This window comes from Neophocaena asiaeorientalis, unplaced genomic scaffold (genome assembly GCF_003031525.2).
Source record: "Neophocaena asiaeorientalis asiaeorientalis breed wild unplaced genomic scaffold, Neophocaena_asiaeorientalis_V1.1 scaffold268, whole genome shotgun sequence".
In the NCBI taxonomy this organism is placed as follows: Eukaryota; Metazoa; Chordata; class Mammalia; order Artiodactyla; family Phocoenidae; genus Neophocaena; species Neophocaena asiaeorientalis.
The window spans coordinates 3209118-3223450 of NW_020173979.1; the positions used below are offsets into that span (position 1 = coordinate 3209118).

General features: G+C 49.3%; 1 protein-coding gene across 2 annotated transcripts in view; it reads left to right on the top strand.

Moving 5' to 3' along the window:
• STK10 (serine/threonine kinase 10) overlaps positions 1 to 14333 on the top strand; it is a 119245-nt gene that overhangs the window by 13483 nt on the left and 91429 nt on the right. For both annotated transcript variants that reach the window (XR_003004263.1, XM_024753344.1), the window contains exon 2: positions 10686 to 10850. Coding sequence is in view for 1 of the 2 variants with exons in the window: in XM_024753344.1 (XP_024609112.1) it covers positions 10686 to 10850 (165 nt within the window). In the remaining variant the exon portion in view is untranslated. The remainder of the gene's footprint in view (positions 1 to 10685; positions 10851 to 14333) is intronic.

Sequence of the window (14333 nt, forward strand, 5' to 3'; positions counted from 1 at the left end):
CCCACCCATCCATTCATCCATCCATCCATCTGTTATTTTAAAATACTTATTGGCCAGATAGAATAATAGATACCTTGGTGAACGAGATAAACATGGTTTTAGGCTTTTGAAAACCAAAAATACACAGTCCCAGTGAAGGTAGTAACAACCAATAGTCAACTGACTAACCCGTGGTGGCTTATCAACTTTTTCATGTCACTGGAATTATCTACATCTCCATCAGGAGACTAAAGTCTAGTTTCCTGTCTTCACCAAGGGCACGTAGCTGGTAAGTAGTAGAGTTGGAATTTGAACCTAGGTCCTGTGCTGCTTCCATTCCAGAAATCACTTGATAGGAATTTAGCCCATTTCTGGGACTTCCCTGGCTGTCCAGTGGTTAAGACTTGAACCTCCAGTGCAGGGGGGTGGTGCAGGTTCAATCCCTGCTCAGGGAAGTAGGATCCTGTATGCCGTGTGTTGAGGCCTAAAAAAAAAAAGAAATTTGCCCATTTTTCAGTGTACTAAGTTGGGGATATTGGATGGAGTAGCATCGGTACTTGTAAAAAGAACTTTGTTGGCTGTAGTATAGAGGGAAGAAGAGGCTGGTTGTTCACAGAAGCCAGCAACAAGGCAGGCTCTGGTACCTTTTGGGAAGAAAGGAAGACTTGATGATTGTCTGCTCCCTAGACATACCTTTCATTCCTTTTTATCCCTCTCCCCCATCCATCTATTCATCCTCCTAGTCACTCACTCTCCTACCCATCTGTCAATCCATCCATCCATCTATCTGCCCACCCATCTATCCATTCATCCTCCCACACACCCATCCTTCCATATGCCTTCCCTCCCACCCATCCTCCCATTCATCTAGCCACTTACCCATCTGCCTGTCTGGCTAGCCGTCCTCCCATCTTCCCACACACCCACCCTCCCATGCTCCCATCCATCCACTGGCTGTTCTGTTCTAGGCTCTCTGGGGCAGAACAAGATGAATCCGACACGGGCTTAGCCTTTCAGAGCTCACAGCCAGGTCAGAGAGAATTTGTGAACACAAGTGACTATGGCACCAGATGGTCTGAGATGAAAGCCCTAATAAGGTGTGAGGAAGTTCTAGCAGGGGAGGGGTGCTGGGGTGCTGGGAACATTTCATGGAGCAGGCTGTGGTTGAGTTAGACTTTGTGGGACGGTTAAACCACAGGTATGGCGAAGGCACTCCAGGGGGAGGAAAGAGCATAAAGAAAAGCACGGAAGTAGGAAGCAGTCAGGCACTGGCTGTGGCAGGAGGTGAACGCAGGGGAGCAGTGGGATCCTGGACAAGTGAAGGGGGCGGGTCACCAAGGCTTTGGGCCAGGGAACTTGGGCTTGATCGTGTCAGCAGCAGGGAGCCATTGAGGGTTTGCCCTAAGAGGGTCTCTGGTTAAAGGCAACGGAGGGAGCCGTGGGAAAGGGGGATTGGCACACACAGCAGTTGGGTGGGAGGCCCTGGAGATTTCCCTCTGGAGGGCTTCTGAGGGGAAGGAGCACTGGGCAGAGAGCTGGACCTGAGTCGAACCCTGACAGCCACTTCCTAGCTGTGTGACCTGGGACAAGTCACCTTCTCTACCTGGACCTTCATTTTCTATAGGAGGAGGTGGCAGTACTCTGCATCCCTCGTGGACCCGTGCTGGCTAAGGTGGGGCGCTCCTTATCCTGCCTCAAGAGACCACAGGAGGCCTCAGCAGGCCTTTTTCTTCTTGGCATGTGGTGCCTATGGCTCCACTCTGCCCGCCCACTCATGCCCAACAGCCCGGGGGCGGTGGCAGCATCTGAGCCCAAGGCCATATCTGCCACCCATCCTGTCCGCAGCCCTCAGACCACCCTGTTTGAGTTGATGTTGGGCCCTTCTCCTGCACGTAGCCGGTTCTGCTGTGACCCTGTTTCTTCCGGGGCCCGATTCCCTCCTTCCTTAATAGAGTTGAAGCCTTTCCCGCCATTGGTAACCGTCGTCACCACGCAGAGATTAGGTGTGTTCAGGCAGGGATACCACAGCCGTATATCGTGGGGCACAAACCAAGCCTCTTCTCGGTTCCAGTGGCCTGAACCTCATTTGACACATGCCTGGCCCAGCGTCCACAATCAATCAAGGGGCTGGGGAAAACAGAAACCTTTCGCCTTGACTGCTCCATTCTTCAGCTCTGACCCACCCGCCTGGGCTGCTTCTCTGACAGGTCAGCTGAGAGCCTTTCCTCACGCCTGCTGCCCAGCCAGGTTGCTAGGCGACCTCACGAGCATATGGTCGCCACCCAATGTTCTTCTCCCCACTTTCTGCACTCAAGCCCTTTGTTTCTTCCTAGAGAAAGAAATGCATGTTTCTGAGGCTGGATCTGGGAGTGTTTTAGATGCTCCCTCGCCTCTGTGAGAATGCCTTTTCTGCCAGGTGCAGCCTTGAGTGCAAAGCGGCCCACTTACCAGAACTTTCTGCAGTGATGAGACTGTTCCGTATCTGCTGTATTCAGTACGGTAGCCACTAGCCACATGTGGTTATGAAGCACTTGAAGTGTGGTTAATGTAACCGGGGAACTACATTTTAAATTTCATTTAATTTCAGGTCATTGAGATAGCCACATGGGGCTAGTAGCTACCATATTGGACAGCACAGCTCAAGTGGGTTTCCGAGAGGAGAGAGTGCCCATCTCTGGAAACATTTAAGGCAAGATCTGGATGAACTGGTCAATTTCTGTGCCCCAACCCCAGTCTGTGCTCACCGGGCCCCCTGTGGGTAATTGCCAGACCCTCATGCTGTGTCTCAGCACCTCCCTGTCTGGAGGCACGCACAGTTTTCCCGGAGTTATAGCTTAGCTACAGTTTTATCATCCTCCAGCTTTGTTTACTTATCATGGCTTAATTATTTTTTCTCTTTACTATATTATTTTCCTAGTTATCATTTTAAAGGGTTGCTTAATATCCCACTAAGTTAAACATCATCCTATAGTTGAACATTTAGGTTATTTCCACTGTTTTCGCCATAATTGTGGGCTGATGTGAATGTGATCCTAGTACATGTCTTCTGTTGTCTTTTTTGGAATTATTTCCTGGCCTTACATTCTCAGGAATGAGGGCTAATAGGCTTAAAAGTTATTTTCAAGGCTCTGGAAACCTATGCCAGTTTTCATCTTTACAAGATTGAACCTGTTTATATTCTTGTCAGTAATCAGTTTATGCATTTTACCACCCGTTTGGTTACCAGCAGTAGAGGTGGTCATTTTTCCTTGCCTTTTTTTTTTGGCCATACCTTGTGGCACGTGGGATTTTAGTTCCCCGACCGGGGATCAAACCCGTGCCCCCTGCATTGGAAGCACAGAGTCTTAACCACTGGACCGCCAGGGAAGTCCCTTGCTTTGTTAATTTAATAAGTGTAAAGTGATCTTCTCCGCGTTTTGGGAGGAAGAGTCTTTTGGCAGAAGAATCCCACGGTTTCTGTCTGCCTGTGGCCCGTTAGTAACCACGTTTCCCATCTGGGTCCCTGATCCTGGATTATCAGTCAGGTCCTCCGAGAGGCCTCCGTGAAGGTCACTTTGTAGGTCATGGTGCCCTTGGGAGTGAAGAGCACCTCGTTACCAGGTGTTGCATGGTGAAGTATTTCCATAGACGTCTGCTCTCTGCTGGAATAACCTCAGCGTTGGGGAGCTCATTTCCCTTTTGGTGCAAATGACAGTCATTCAAAAGGGAGTTCGTTGGTTCCCTGAGGAAGGTCTAAGGGCAGATCCTTCCTTCAAGATCAGCTGGCTCCAGGTGTTCGCAGACCCTCCTCCATTTGTGGCTGGTCTCGTCTTCCCTGGTCTTGGCCTCACCCTCAAGCAGGCTCTTCAAAGGGGTGGCAAGGTGGGCTACGAGACCCTCCAGCCTTCTGTTCTGCCAGTTTAGCAACCCCTGAGAAAGAAAAAACTTATTTGCTGATAATTTTACAAAAAAAAAAAACACAAAAAAACCACTCAGGTACGACCCTGTTGGCCTGCCACTGGCTGTGACTGAGAGGGTCAGGACTGAGTGGCTGGGCTGGGCTGGGCTGTGTGCCAGGACCAGGTGGGCTCAGCGGCGCCTCATGAATCCCTCGCACTGAGACTGAAAGAGAGACGGCTCGCAAAGGGAGCTGGAGTTGTGAATCCTCAAGGGAAAACGGATGCCGGCCAGTTCCCCTGCTGCCCCGCTTTAGGATTCATTTCCAGGCAGCTCCACGGCCTCCCGGGCCTGAAGTGAACCGTGCCACGGCAACACGCCCTCCCAGGCCCTTCTGCTTTTGTGCTCTCATTTACTCTGTTTTGGTTCTGCAGATAAGGCAGCTGTCACAGATCAGACTCTGGGCACTGCGTGACCTACACAGACTCAGTTTCCCCATCTGCAGACTGGGAATTGGGAGTTGGGGTTTAGGAGGGGCGGCTAACGTTCCTTCTGGTCCCTGAGTTCTGTGCTATCAGCCCTTCCCCTGGAGGAGGAGGGAGGGACAGAGTGATCAGCCTGCAGCCAGGAGGAAAGAGGAGGGCCTGGGGGCTGTGCCCAGCTGGGCCGTCTCTGTGTGGTTGACTTTCAGGAAGCTCCCAGTCCCTGACTGGGCTGGCTGGGCACTTTGGGTGGGACAGGGCTTCCGGGAGGGTTGTCCCCACCTTCTTCGGGCTGGGTCCTGCGCCGCACAAGGGGGAGGATTGTTCGTACAGAGGTGCCTGGGCAGAAAGCACAAGTGGCCACTGTGTGTGTGCTCTCAAGGGTGTGGGCTGAGGCGTTAGTCATTGCCGGCCAGCAGTGGAGGGCTAGGTGGGCGCTCCCCCCATCTTTTGCTGGATCCCAGTCTTGCCTCAGCCGGTGGGAGAGACGGACGTCAGAGGCCACAGACGGCCACTTGTTCTTTATATGACTTCTTGCCTATCAACTCCCGTGGGTGCCCCGTCCACGTGGACGCCCTTAGCTTTCCAGTACCCACCCACTCCCCAAGATGCCCTCACATCAGACCCTGGAGAGAGCTTGGTTATCATTTCCCCTCTCTCCTACGGCACAGAGGGCGATGCAGAGACCCAGAAAGGACCTTGACAGAATATACAGGCACCTCTGGCAAAGCGGTCATGGACTTTGAAGTCACACAGGCCCCAATTCAACTCCCAGCCCTGCTGTTTTACCTGCTGTGTGACCTTGAGCAAGTGACTTCACCTCTCTGAGCATCAGTTCTCTTACATATATAAAATGAGGCTCTTAATAATAACACCACCCTATTGTAAAAATTAGTTGAGGGGATCTAGCAGTGTCCTCTCGGGCCCTCTCTAGGCTCTGCTACTTTGGAGCTAGTTTCATTTTCCGTCTCCCCTTGGGAGCACGATGACCTAGAAGCTCCAGGACTGTGGTAGGCAGTGCTGGAGGCTAGCGGTAAAGGAGGGCTTGGGGCAGCAACTGTTCTGAGGTTGCATTTCATTAGCTGACTTGATTACGTGTCTATCCCTGAACCCATCACTGTGGTTAGAGGGCATGCAGTGTTCTGATTGGCCGGCATACGTCACCCACCTGCTTCTAGATATGGTGGTGGAATCAGCCCCGTTACAGCTTAGGGACTGGGAATGAGAGTGGGTTGGCTCCTCTGAAGACAAATCAGGGAAGGGTGAATTGTGCTATGGGAGGGCAGTGATTCCAACCTGCTGATTCTCTAGGCAGAAACTCTTCACTAGAAAAGTGCCTCACACATAATATGGACTCAGTAAATAATGGTTGAATGAATGAATGAATAGAATTAAGCTGATTCCTGCCAGCCTAGTGTAGTAAAGAGAACACTGGATTGGGAGTCAGGAGACCACCACAGCTCACAATCCTGGGTGGGGCCTCAGTCTGCTCATCTGGGAAATGGACTTGACGGCTGGCACCTGCCTTAATGACTCGTGGGCAGATTAAATCCTGGCAGTTTCAGTCCTCCGCAGCTGCCAAGCGCTCTGACGCTGAGAGGTTGCTATTGGCTTTAGCAAAGGGAGATGGAGCAGGGAGCACTGGGCACTCGCCAAGAAGTGCGTGCTGGCAAGTGATTTGGAGCTCAGGCTCCTTGAGCCAGGCAGGCTTGAGTTTGTATTCAGCCTTCACCTTCCCACTTGCTGTGTGACCTGAGACACTCACCGTGCCTCTCTGAATCTCAGTTTCCTCATCTGTAAATTGGGAATGGTGATATTTGTCTCTAAGGGCTGCCTTGAGGATGAAATGAGAAATTCCACTCGGGGCCTGTCGTAGCACACAGTGAAGGCTTAGACAGTGTTAGCTGTTTTTTATCATCAGCCATCATTACGTTCTCTGTGGCCTCAAGGTGATAGATTGCTGCTGTCACCTACAAATTGGCACTTGCCATCTACCTCTACAAGGATCAAATCATGAGCTGCTGCGGCTGCTGACTTTCAACACCCCCTGAAAGGAGTTCAGGGCGGAGAGCAGAGATGAGGCGCTCTGTGCACTGGAAAAAACTGGCAGAACAGGTCTTCAGATCGTTAGATATTTTCAGGAGCCGACTTTATGAGCCCAATTCTTGTATCTCCTCATATCTAGAAAAGCACTAAGATCCTTCATGGTGACGTCTGCTCCTTGTGACTAGCAGTAACCTTCAGGAGACTAGCAGAAACCTTCTGCAAAAAATATGCAGCTGATTGCATGTACTCCAGCCTTAACCAGGCTTTTAGAGAATTTAATTTGGCCAAGTCACTTTATGTACCACGATTGCTACCAACCCCTTTCTGGCAGGCCCTGGGTCTCTGTGAAATCTGAGTGAGGCGCTGGGCAGCGGGTGATCCTCAGTCTTGATATTGGCACCCCGCCAGAGGCTGGGACCTCTGGTCAGTGCTGCCTTTCAGGATGGAGGGTAAAACAGGTTTTGTGCACTCCTGGAAAACGGTCCCCGCCTGGGCCTCGCCTACCTTCAGGAGAAAACAGTCCTTTTAAGGAAACCCAGGAAAAGGTGGCTGCAGCCTCCTTCACCAGCTCTCAGGAATGAAAGGTGAACTCAGCTCTCCCTGTGCTGCTGTGGCTGGGGGCTGGGAGGGCATGTTCAGGGTGGGTGCCTTGGTCACCTGGCCCTAGCTCTGGCCACCCACTAAGGCCGCTCCTGGCTTCTCTGTAAAGGAGCAGAGTGGGCCTTAAGTTCTCTCTGGATTTGGAGAGGAGGAAGAGCATGAGTACTGTATAATGTGAAAGGATACTTGGATGGTCCTCTAGTGGGACAGGAGAAAATCAGCTTTACAACAAATGAAAAGGCAGGCACATCATCAGTGTGTGTGTGTGTGTGTGTGTGTGTGTGTGTGTGTGTGTGTGTGTGTGCGAGAGAGAGAGAGAGAGAGAGAGAGAGAGAGAGAGCACCCAAATGCTAAATCAATGAGGTTCTAAGGCATTCTGAACAAGCTTTCTAAACTGAGTTCACGGGGGGAGGACCCCACCCAGGTAGGGCCGAGTGAGCACCGTGAATTCTAGGACAGGGACTGATCTCGGGGGAATGGCCCCGCATGAAATTCCCTTCCCCGAACGGAGCTCCTGGGCCAGTTGTGGAAGGTTCCATACACTGTGGCCGCCAAGAGTGCAGACCCGGGAGCAGGGCTGCCAGCGTTGCAGATCAGCTCTGTCACCCAAGTCGCTGGGACCCTGTCTCAGTCTCCTCATCTGTACATGAGATAATAATTGCACCTACATGGTGATAAATGAGGAGATAAATGAGTTAGCACAGGTTGAAGTGTGGACCAGGGTCCCTTGCAGAGCGGGTCCTTGACAAATGTGAAACCGTGATTGTCACTGCTTGGGACCTGGGGACTTTGCAGCTCAGTTAGCAGAAACATTTACCTAAACTGGGAGTAAATTTACAAATGAGCGTATAAATTACCTATTGGCATCACTCCCTTCCAGAAGGTTCCCTAGCGGAGCTTGGTGCCCCCTCCCAGTTTCCACCCCTCACCCCCCATAAGCTCACCATCGCGCCACAGGCAGTAGAGGGGTGGGTCTCTCCAGCTGGCCCTTGAGCTCCTTGAGGCCAGGAGGAGGGTCATTGTCTCAGCATTGCGAGTGCCCTGTGCAGGGCTGGCCTGGGGGTGCTCTTGCCTGTTGGCATCTGGTCTCAGAGGCTTCTGAGTTCTGAAGATGACAGGGGGACCTTGTGTGATAGTGGAAAGTGCTCAGAATCCTGGAAGTTAGAGGACCCAGATTCACATTTTGGTGCTGCCTCCCTAGTTCCAGTCCCGTCCCCTCTCTAAGTCTGTAGAATGGGGTGTCACATGAGCTGATGTGAATGCCGGTTGTCATCCCCAGGGGTACTTGGGCATGCAGGAGCGACTCGGCCATTGGCGTCTCCAGCGGATCAGGTGGCAGAGTTGTCCTGTTAGGCGAGTGGCGTGTGGTGCTGTCCACGGGAAGGCACCACGGTGGAGTCCAGGGTGGCTCATTTTTTCCGTGCTTTCCACACCAGACTACTGTTCAAAGGCTGCAGACGAGCAGCTGACTTTTAGGCCCGTGTTGTAGGAAAGCATGCTCTCTTTGAACACCGGGACATCTCCCACCACCAACAGCAGCGTGGTGTGTGGGTGCTCCCAGCAGCGGCCCCCGAGGCTCACGGGACCACCTGGGAAACAGTGGGCCCTGCACCCTTTTCCTGGGCACCAGCTCATCGTGGGTGAAATTGCTTGCACTATTACACGGTTACTTCTTACTCGCTCTCAGTTTTTAAAATTGTGGTGAAATATGCATAATATAAAATTGACTGTTCTAGCAAATTCTAACTGTAGGACTCGGTGGCATTATGTATGTTCACAGTGTTTGTGCAGTCTTCCCCACTATCCATTTCCAGAACTTTCTGATCATCCCAAACAGAAACTCTATACCCATGAAACACTAACTCCCCATTCCTGCTGGTAACCAGCCCCTGGTAGCCTCTATTCTACTTTCTGTCTCTATGAATTTCACTATTCTAGGGACCTCATTTAAGTGGAATAATGCAATATTTGTCCTTCGGTGAATGGCTCAGTTCACTTAGCATAATGTCCTCCAGATTCATCCATGTTGTAGCTTGTGTCAGAATTTCCTTCCTTTTTAAGACTGAATAATAGTCCATTGGATGTATATATAGTCCTCCCTTGGTATCCCACGAGGATTGATTCCAGGTCCCCCGGCAGATACCAAAATTCATGGATACACAAGTCCCTCGTATAAAATGGCATAGTATTTGCATATAAGCTATAGGCACATCCTCCTGTACACTTTAAGTCCTCTTAAGTAGATTACTTATGATACCTAAGTCTATGTCAGTGCTATATAAATCGTTGCCAGGTACGTGGCGAATTCAAGCTTTGCTTTTTGGAACTTTCTGTTTGTTTTTTTTTTCTGAATATTTTTGATCTGCAGTTGGTTGAATCTGAGGATGTGGAACCCAAGGATGCGGGAGGGCTGACTGTACCCCGTTTTGTTTATTCATTCATCTGCCGATGGACACTTGGGTCGTTTCCACCTTTTGGCTCTTGTGAATAGCGCTGCTGTGAACGTTAGTGTACAGTTACTGCTCAAATCCCTGCTTTCAGTTCTTTTGCAAATATACCTGAGTGGAACTGCTGGGCCATACGGTAGTTCTATGTTTAACCTTTTGTAAAACTGCCAGATTCTTTTCCACAGTGGCTGCACCGTGTTACATGCCCACTAGCAATGCACAGAGGTACCAATTCTTCCACCTCCTCACCAACACTTTATTTTCCGTTTTTAAAAATGTATAGCTATCCTCATAAGTGTGAAATTCTCTTTTTCATCACATAAGAAACTTGTTACGACCAGGTGAAATGCATCTAGGAGCTACTTCCACTGTAACTGGTGGGCACTAAAAACCCTTTTCATTTTACTTTATTTATTTATTTTTGGCTGCCTTGGGTCTTCGTTGCTGCAGCCACGAAGAGAAACTAGGCTTTCTCTAGTTGCGGGCGAGCGGGGGGGCTACTCTTCGTTGCCGAGCACGGGCTCTAGGCGCGCGGGTTTCAGTAGTTGTGGTGCTTGGACTTAGTTGCTCCGCGGCATGTGGGATATTCCCTGGCCAGGGCTCAAACTCATCCCCTTACATTGGCCGGCAGATTATTAACCACTGCGTCACCAGGGAAGTCCCTCATTTTACTTTTAATGTATGTGAAATGATGCAAATAAATGCACGAAACATTCTATTAAAGTTTTAAAACAGTACAGAGAGAGTGAAAGTGTCCTTTGAATCTGTCCCCATTTCAGGCTCCTCCCCAGCCTGCTGTCAGGCAGTATCTCTCCAGAGTTTTCCATGCATTTATGTTCATGTGTGAGCATTTATAAAAGAGTAGTTTTCCATTTTTTATATAAAAAGCATCATACCACTTTTATTGTTCGGTGACTTGCATCTTTTACTGAACAATAAACAATCTTTCCATGTTGTTGTTTCTAGATCTATGCTGCTCTTGTATTTTTATTTATCCTATAGTATGGGTATACTGTACTTAAAATAATTTATTATTAACCACAGAACATTGTTTCCGACGCATGCCCTCCTGAGCTGACATAATGAGCGAGCACTGGCCATTGTTGAGAACAGTGTACCTCCTACTTCAGCCTCTTATCCACATCTGGACATCTGGCCTCTGTTTCCCACTCACGTGGGCCTCTCTGAGCTGGCCTCCAGGGATCAGCTTCCTGCCAACCATGGCTGCTGACCTTCTGTGTCTTCAACTTTGCAGGCTAAGAACAAGGAGACAGGTGCCTTGGCTGCCGCCAAAGTGATTGAGACCAAGAGTGAGGAGGAGCTGGAGGACTACATCGTGGAGATTGAGATCCTTGCCACCTGTGACCACCCCTACATCGTGAAGCTCCTGGGAGCCTACTACTATGACTGGAAGCTGTGGGTAAGGTGCCACCGCCTGTCCCCCTTGGCTCCCATGGCCTGGTGCCACGGGACCCTGCTTGGTTCTAAGGGCCTCAGCGCTTTCTCAGCTTCTGCTTTAAGGGCAAGGGCTGGGGCGAGGACAAGGTGAAGTTGGGGGGCTCTGGGTCCCCTGTCCCCTCTTTCTGCAGAACCTCCCCACTTTGGGGGGCCAGGGGTAGTGGTTTGGAGCGGGAAGGAACTCTGAAACTCTGCTGCCTGGCCTCGAATCGCAGCTCTGCTTGGATAACCCTAGGCAAGTTCTTAACCTCTCCTTGCCTCAGTTTCCCCATCTGTAAAATGGGGATGATAACAGTACCTAGCACATTGAGTTGTTCCTGGGATTAAATGAGCTAATTTATGATGGGTGCTTGGAAGAGTAGCTGGCACATGTCAGAGTTCGCTGAGTGTGAGCTGTTGTATTATTTGTTGTGGTGGCATCGTTATTACTACTGCTGCGGCTGCTCCAGGGGGATGCCTTTCAATGGCAGCACTAAAGGGAACCCTTTAATAGCCCCCACTCTCCGTCAGCAGCCTCATATTTTGAGGTGCACATCAGATACAGCTTCAATCCCCACCTTCCCAACTCAGCATCACCCTTGGAGGAATTCCAGGGTGCCCTGGTTTTCATAGAGCCTGCCCTGCAGAATGGCTCCGGCATTGATGTTCTCCTAGTATTAATGCCTCTCAGTTTATACAAGAAGGTACATGTTTCCAAACTTCCTTTTCAGCCAGTGTTGAGCCCGTAAAACATCATATTTACATTCCTAAAACTCAGCATAGCATTTGTAACGAAATGATGTGCAGGAAGTCTCGTGAATTCTAGATGTAATTGGAAGACCGTCTGACTCACATGTAGACGGTTTGCAAAGGGAGCGAGGGTCAGTGGGGGCTGAGCATCTCGGAATGTGCCGGATCCGAGAGAGCGGCCCAGGCTCGTGCTACCACAGTTACTGGTTGTTAATAATGACTTGGTGGTCAGGAGGGGTTTTTTTGTTTTTGTTTTTGTTTTTTTTGGCATGGCATGCAGGATCTTACTTCCCCGACCAGGGATCAAACCTGGGCCCATGGCAGTGAAAGTGCCCAGTCTTAACCACTGGACCACCAGGGGATTCCCAAGAGGGTATGTTTTAAGCATTGGACCTCCTGTTACGATAGTTTGCCGTGTACAGGGAGAGTGTTACTATGTGTTAGTTACATTTTAGGAAATTAATGGGGAGTCTTGAGTTGACACGTCATGCTTTATAATTTTTCCCATTTGAAATAATGCGAAATGGACTCCAAGTTGATTCGTTTTGCACAGAATGCCTGATTTTGAGGAACAGAGCTACTGATGCTTAATGGAGAAATCTGTGTTTCATTTGAGAAAAGGATCCTGTTATTTAAGAAAACCAAAGGAGTGGTTTAGAAACCACTGTCAAAGTTCATCCCTCTCATTTCACAGAAATGAAGGAAGCCAGTGTCCGAGGGGGGTGAGAACTTGGCACCCCAGCTCCGCCCAGAACCCTGTCCATTAAAACTGGTTGCCCCGCGATGGAGGCCAGCTTTCTTTTGCTTCTCTGAGCATCTCCTTGGGGAGTCTTCTAGATGTCCCTGGGGGGAATAAAACCACCATCACCTGACTGTCAGCTGTGGATAGCAAAGCCTTTCCTCATCCACTGTCTCTGGGCACCTTGGAAGGTGAGCCGGGCAGGGGACTGGTCACCCTTTTCCAAAGGGGAGGGGACAGATGCACAGAGAGGGCAGGCTCCTTGCTCATGGTCACATAGCTGAGGCCCAGGAAGCTGAGCCTATGCATTTCTTCTGTCTTGATTCACGGAGCTGCCTTTTAAAAAATTTTTCTTCTTTTAAGAAATTAAACAAATTTTAAAATATATGGCTATCAGAGGAAAATGAGAGTATACAGAAAAGCAAAAACAAAAAAGATTAATACCATCCAAATCTTTACACCAAAGATAACCACTGATAACACTTGGAATATATTTTTCTAGACTTTTTCTATATATACACACACTCATAGTTATTAAAAAAAGATGAGCTTACACCAGACTAGTTACTTTACTTTTTACCCTTTGTATTTAAGATATATTAAGAACAACTTTTCACGTCTTAGGGAAACAGCTGCATCTTCATTTTTTCTTTTTCTGTTGAATTCCGTCTTCTGACTACTGAGCATTTAGGCTGTTGCTTTTTTAAAAAATTTTAATTGCTGTTATAAGCAACTCTGTGATGGACATCTTTGAATTTTTGTGTTCTTGCCTGAGAATCTCTTTAGGAGAATTTTAAAGATTTTTAAGTGTCTATTGCCAAGCCGGTCTCACAGAACCACTTTTTTTTTTTTAAATTAATTAATTAACTTTTGGCTGCATTGGGTCTTCGTTGCTGCGTGCGGGCTTTCTCTAGTTGCGGTGAGGGTGGCTACTGTTCTTCATGGAGCACGGGCTTCTCATTGCCATGGCTTCTCTTGTTGTGGAGCACGGGCTTCAGTAGTTGTGGCACGTGGGCTCAGTAGTTGTGGCTCGTGGGCTCTAGAGCGCACGTTGAGTTGTTGTGGCACAGGGGCTTAGTTGCTCCGCGGCATGTGGGATCTTCCCAGACCAGGGCTCCAACCCGTGTCCTTTGCATTGGCAGGTGGATTCTTTTTTTAAAAAAATGAATTTATTTATTTATTTATTTTTGGCTGCATTGAGTCTTCATTGTTTGGTCTTAGTTGCTGCACGCGGGCTTTCTCTAGTTGCGGCAAGCGGGGGCTACTCTTCGTTGCGGTGCTCAGGCTTCTCATTGCAGTGGCTTCTCTTGTTGTAGGGCTTGGGCTCTAGGTGTGTGGGCTTTAGGAGTTGTGGCATGCGGGCTCCGTAGTTGTGGCTCGTGGGCTCTAGAGTGCAGGCTCCAATAGTTGTGGCGCACGGGCTTAGTTGCTCCGCGGCCTGTGGGATATTCCCGGACCAGAGATCGAACCTGTGTCCCATGCATTGGCAGGTGGATTCTCAACCACTGGGCCACCAGGGAAGTCCTGGCAGGCGAATTCTTAACCACTATGCCACCAGGGAAGTCCCCAGAGCCACTTTTGATATTATACAAATGAGTTTTTCCATCAAACCACCTACCTGCAACACACGTGCACACCCACCCACCCATCCATCCATCCATCCATCTATCCTGCTGTCCATCAACACGATCTTCATTGAATTGCTGATTACGTACCCATTAAGAAAAACATGTTTTATGTGTCTGTTCCCATTATTGTTTGTGACTGGATACCAAGTTCATTACGTTCCCAAGTCCAAAGATAATACCAACAACAGCTAACATTTATTGAAGGCTTACTGTGTGCTGGGCCTTTTGCTGTGCATTTTACTTGCATTATGTCATTTAATCTTCATTCTTTGAGGTTGTTGCTTTATCCTCATCTGAGTGATGAAAGTGAGAAACAAAGATACTAAGTAAGTTCCCCCCCCCCCCCCCC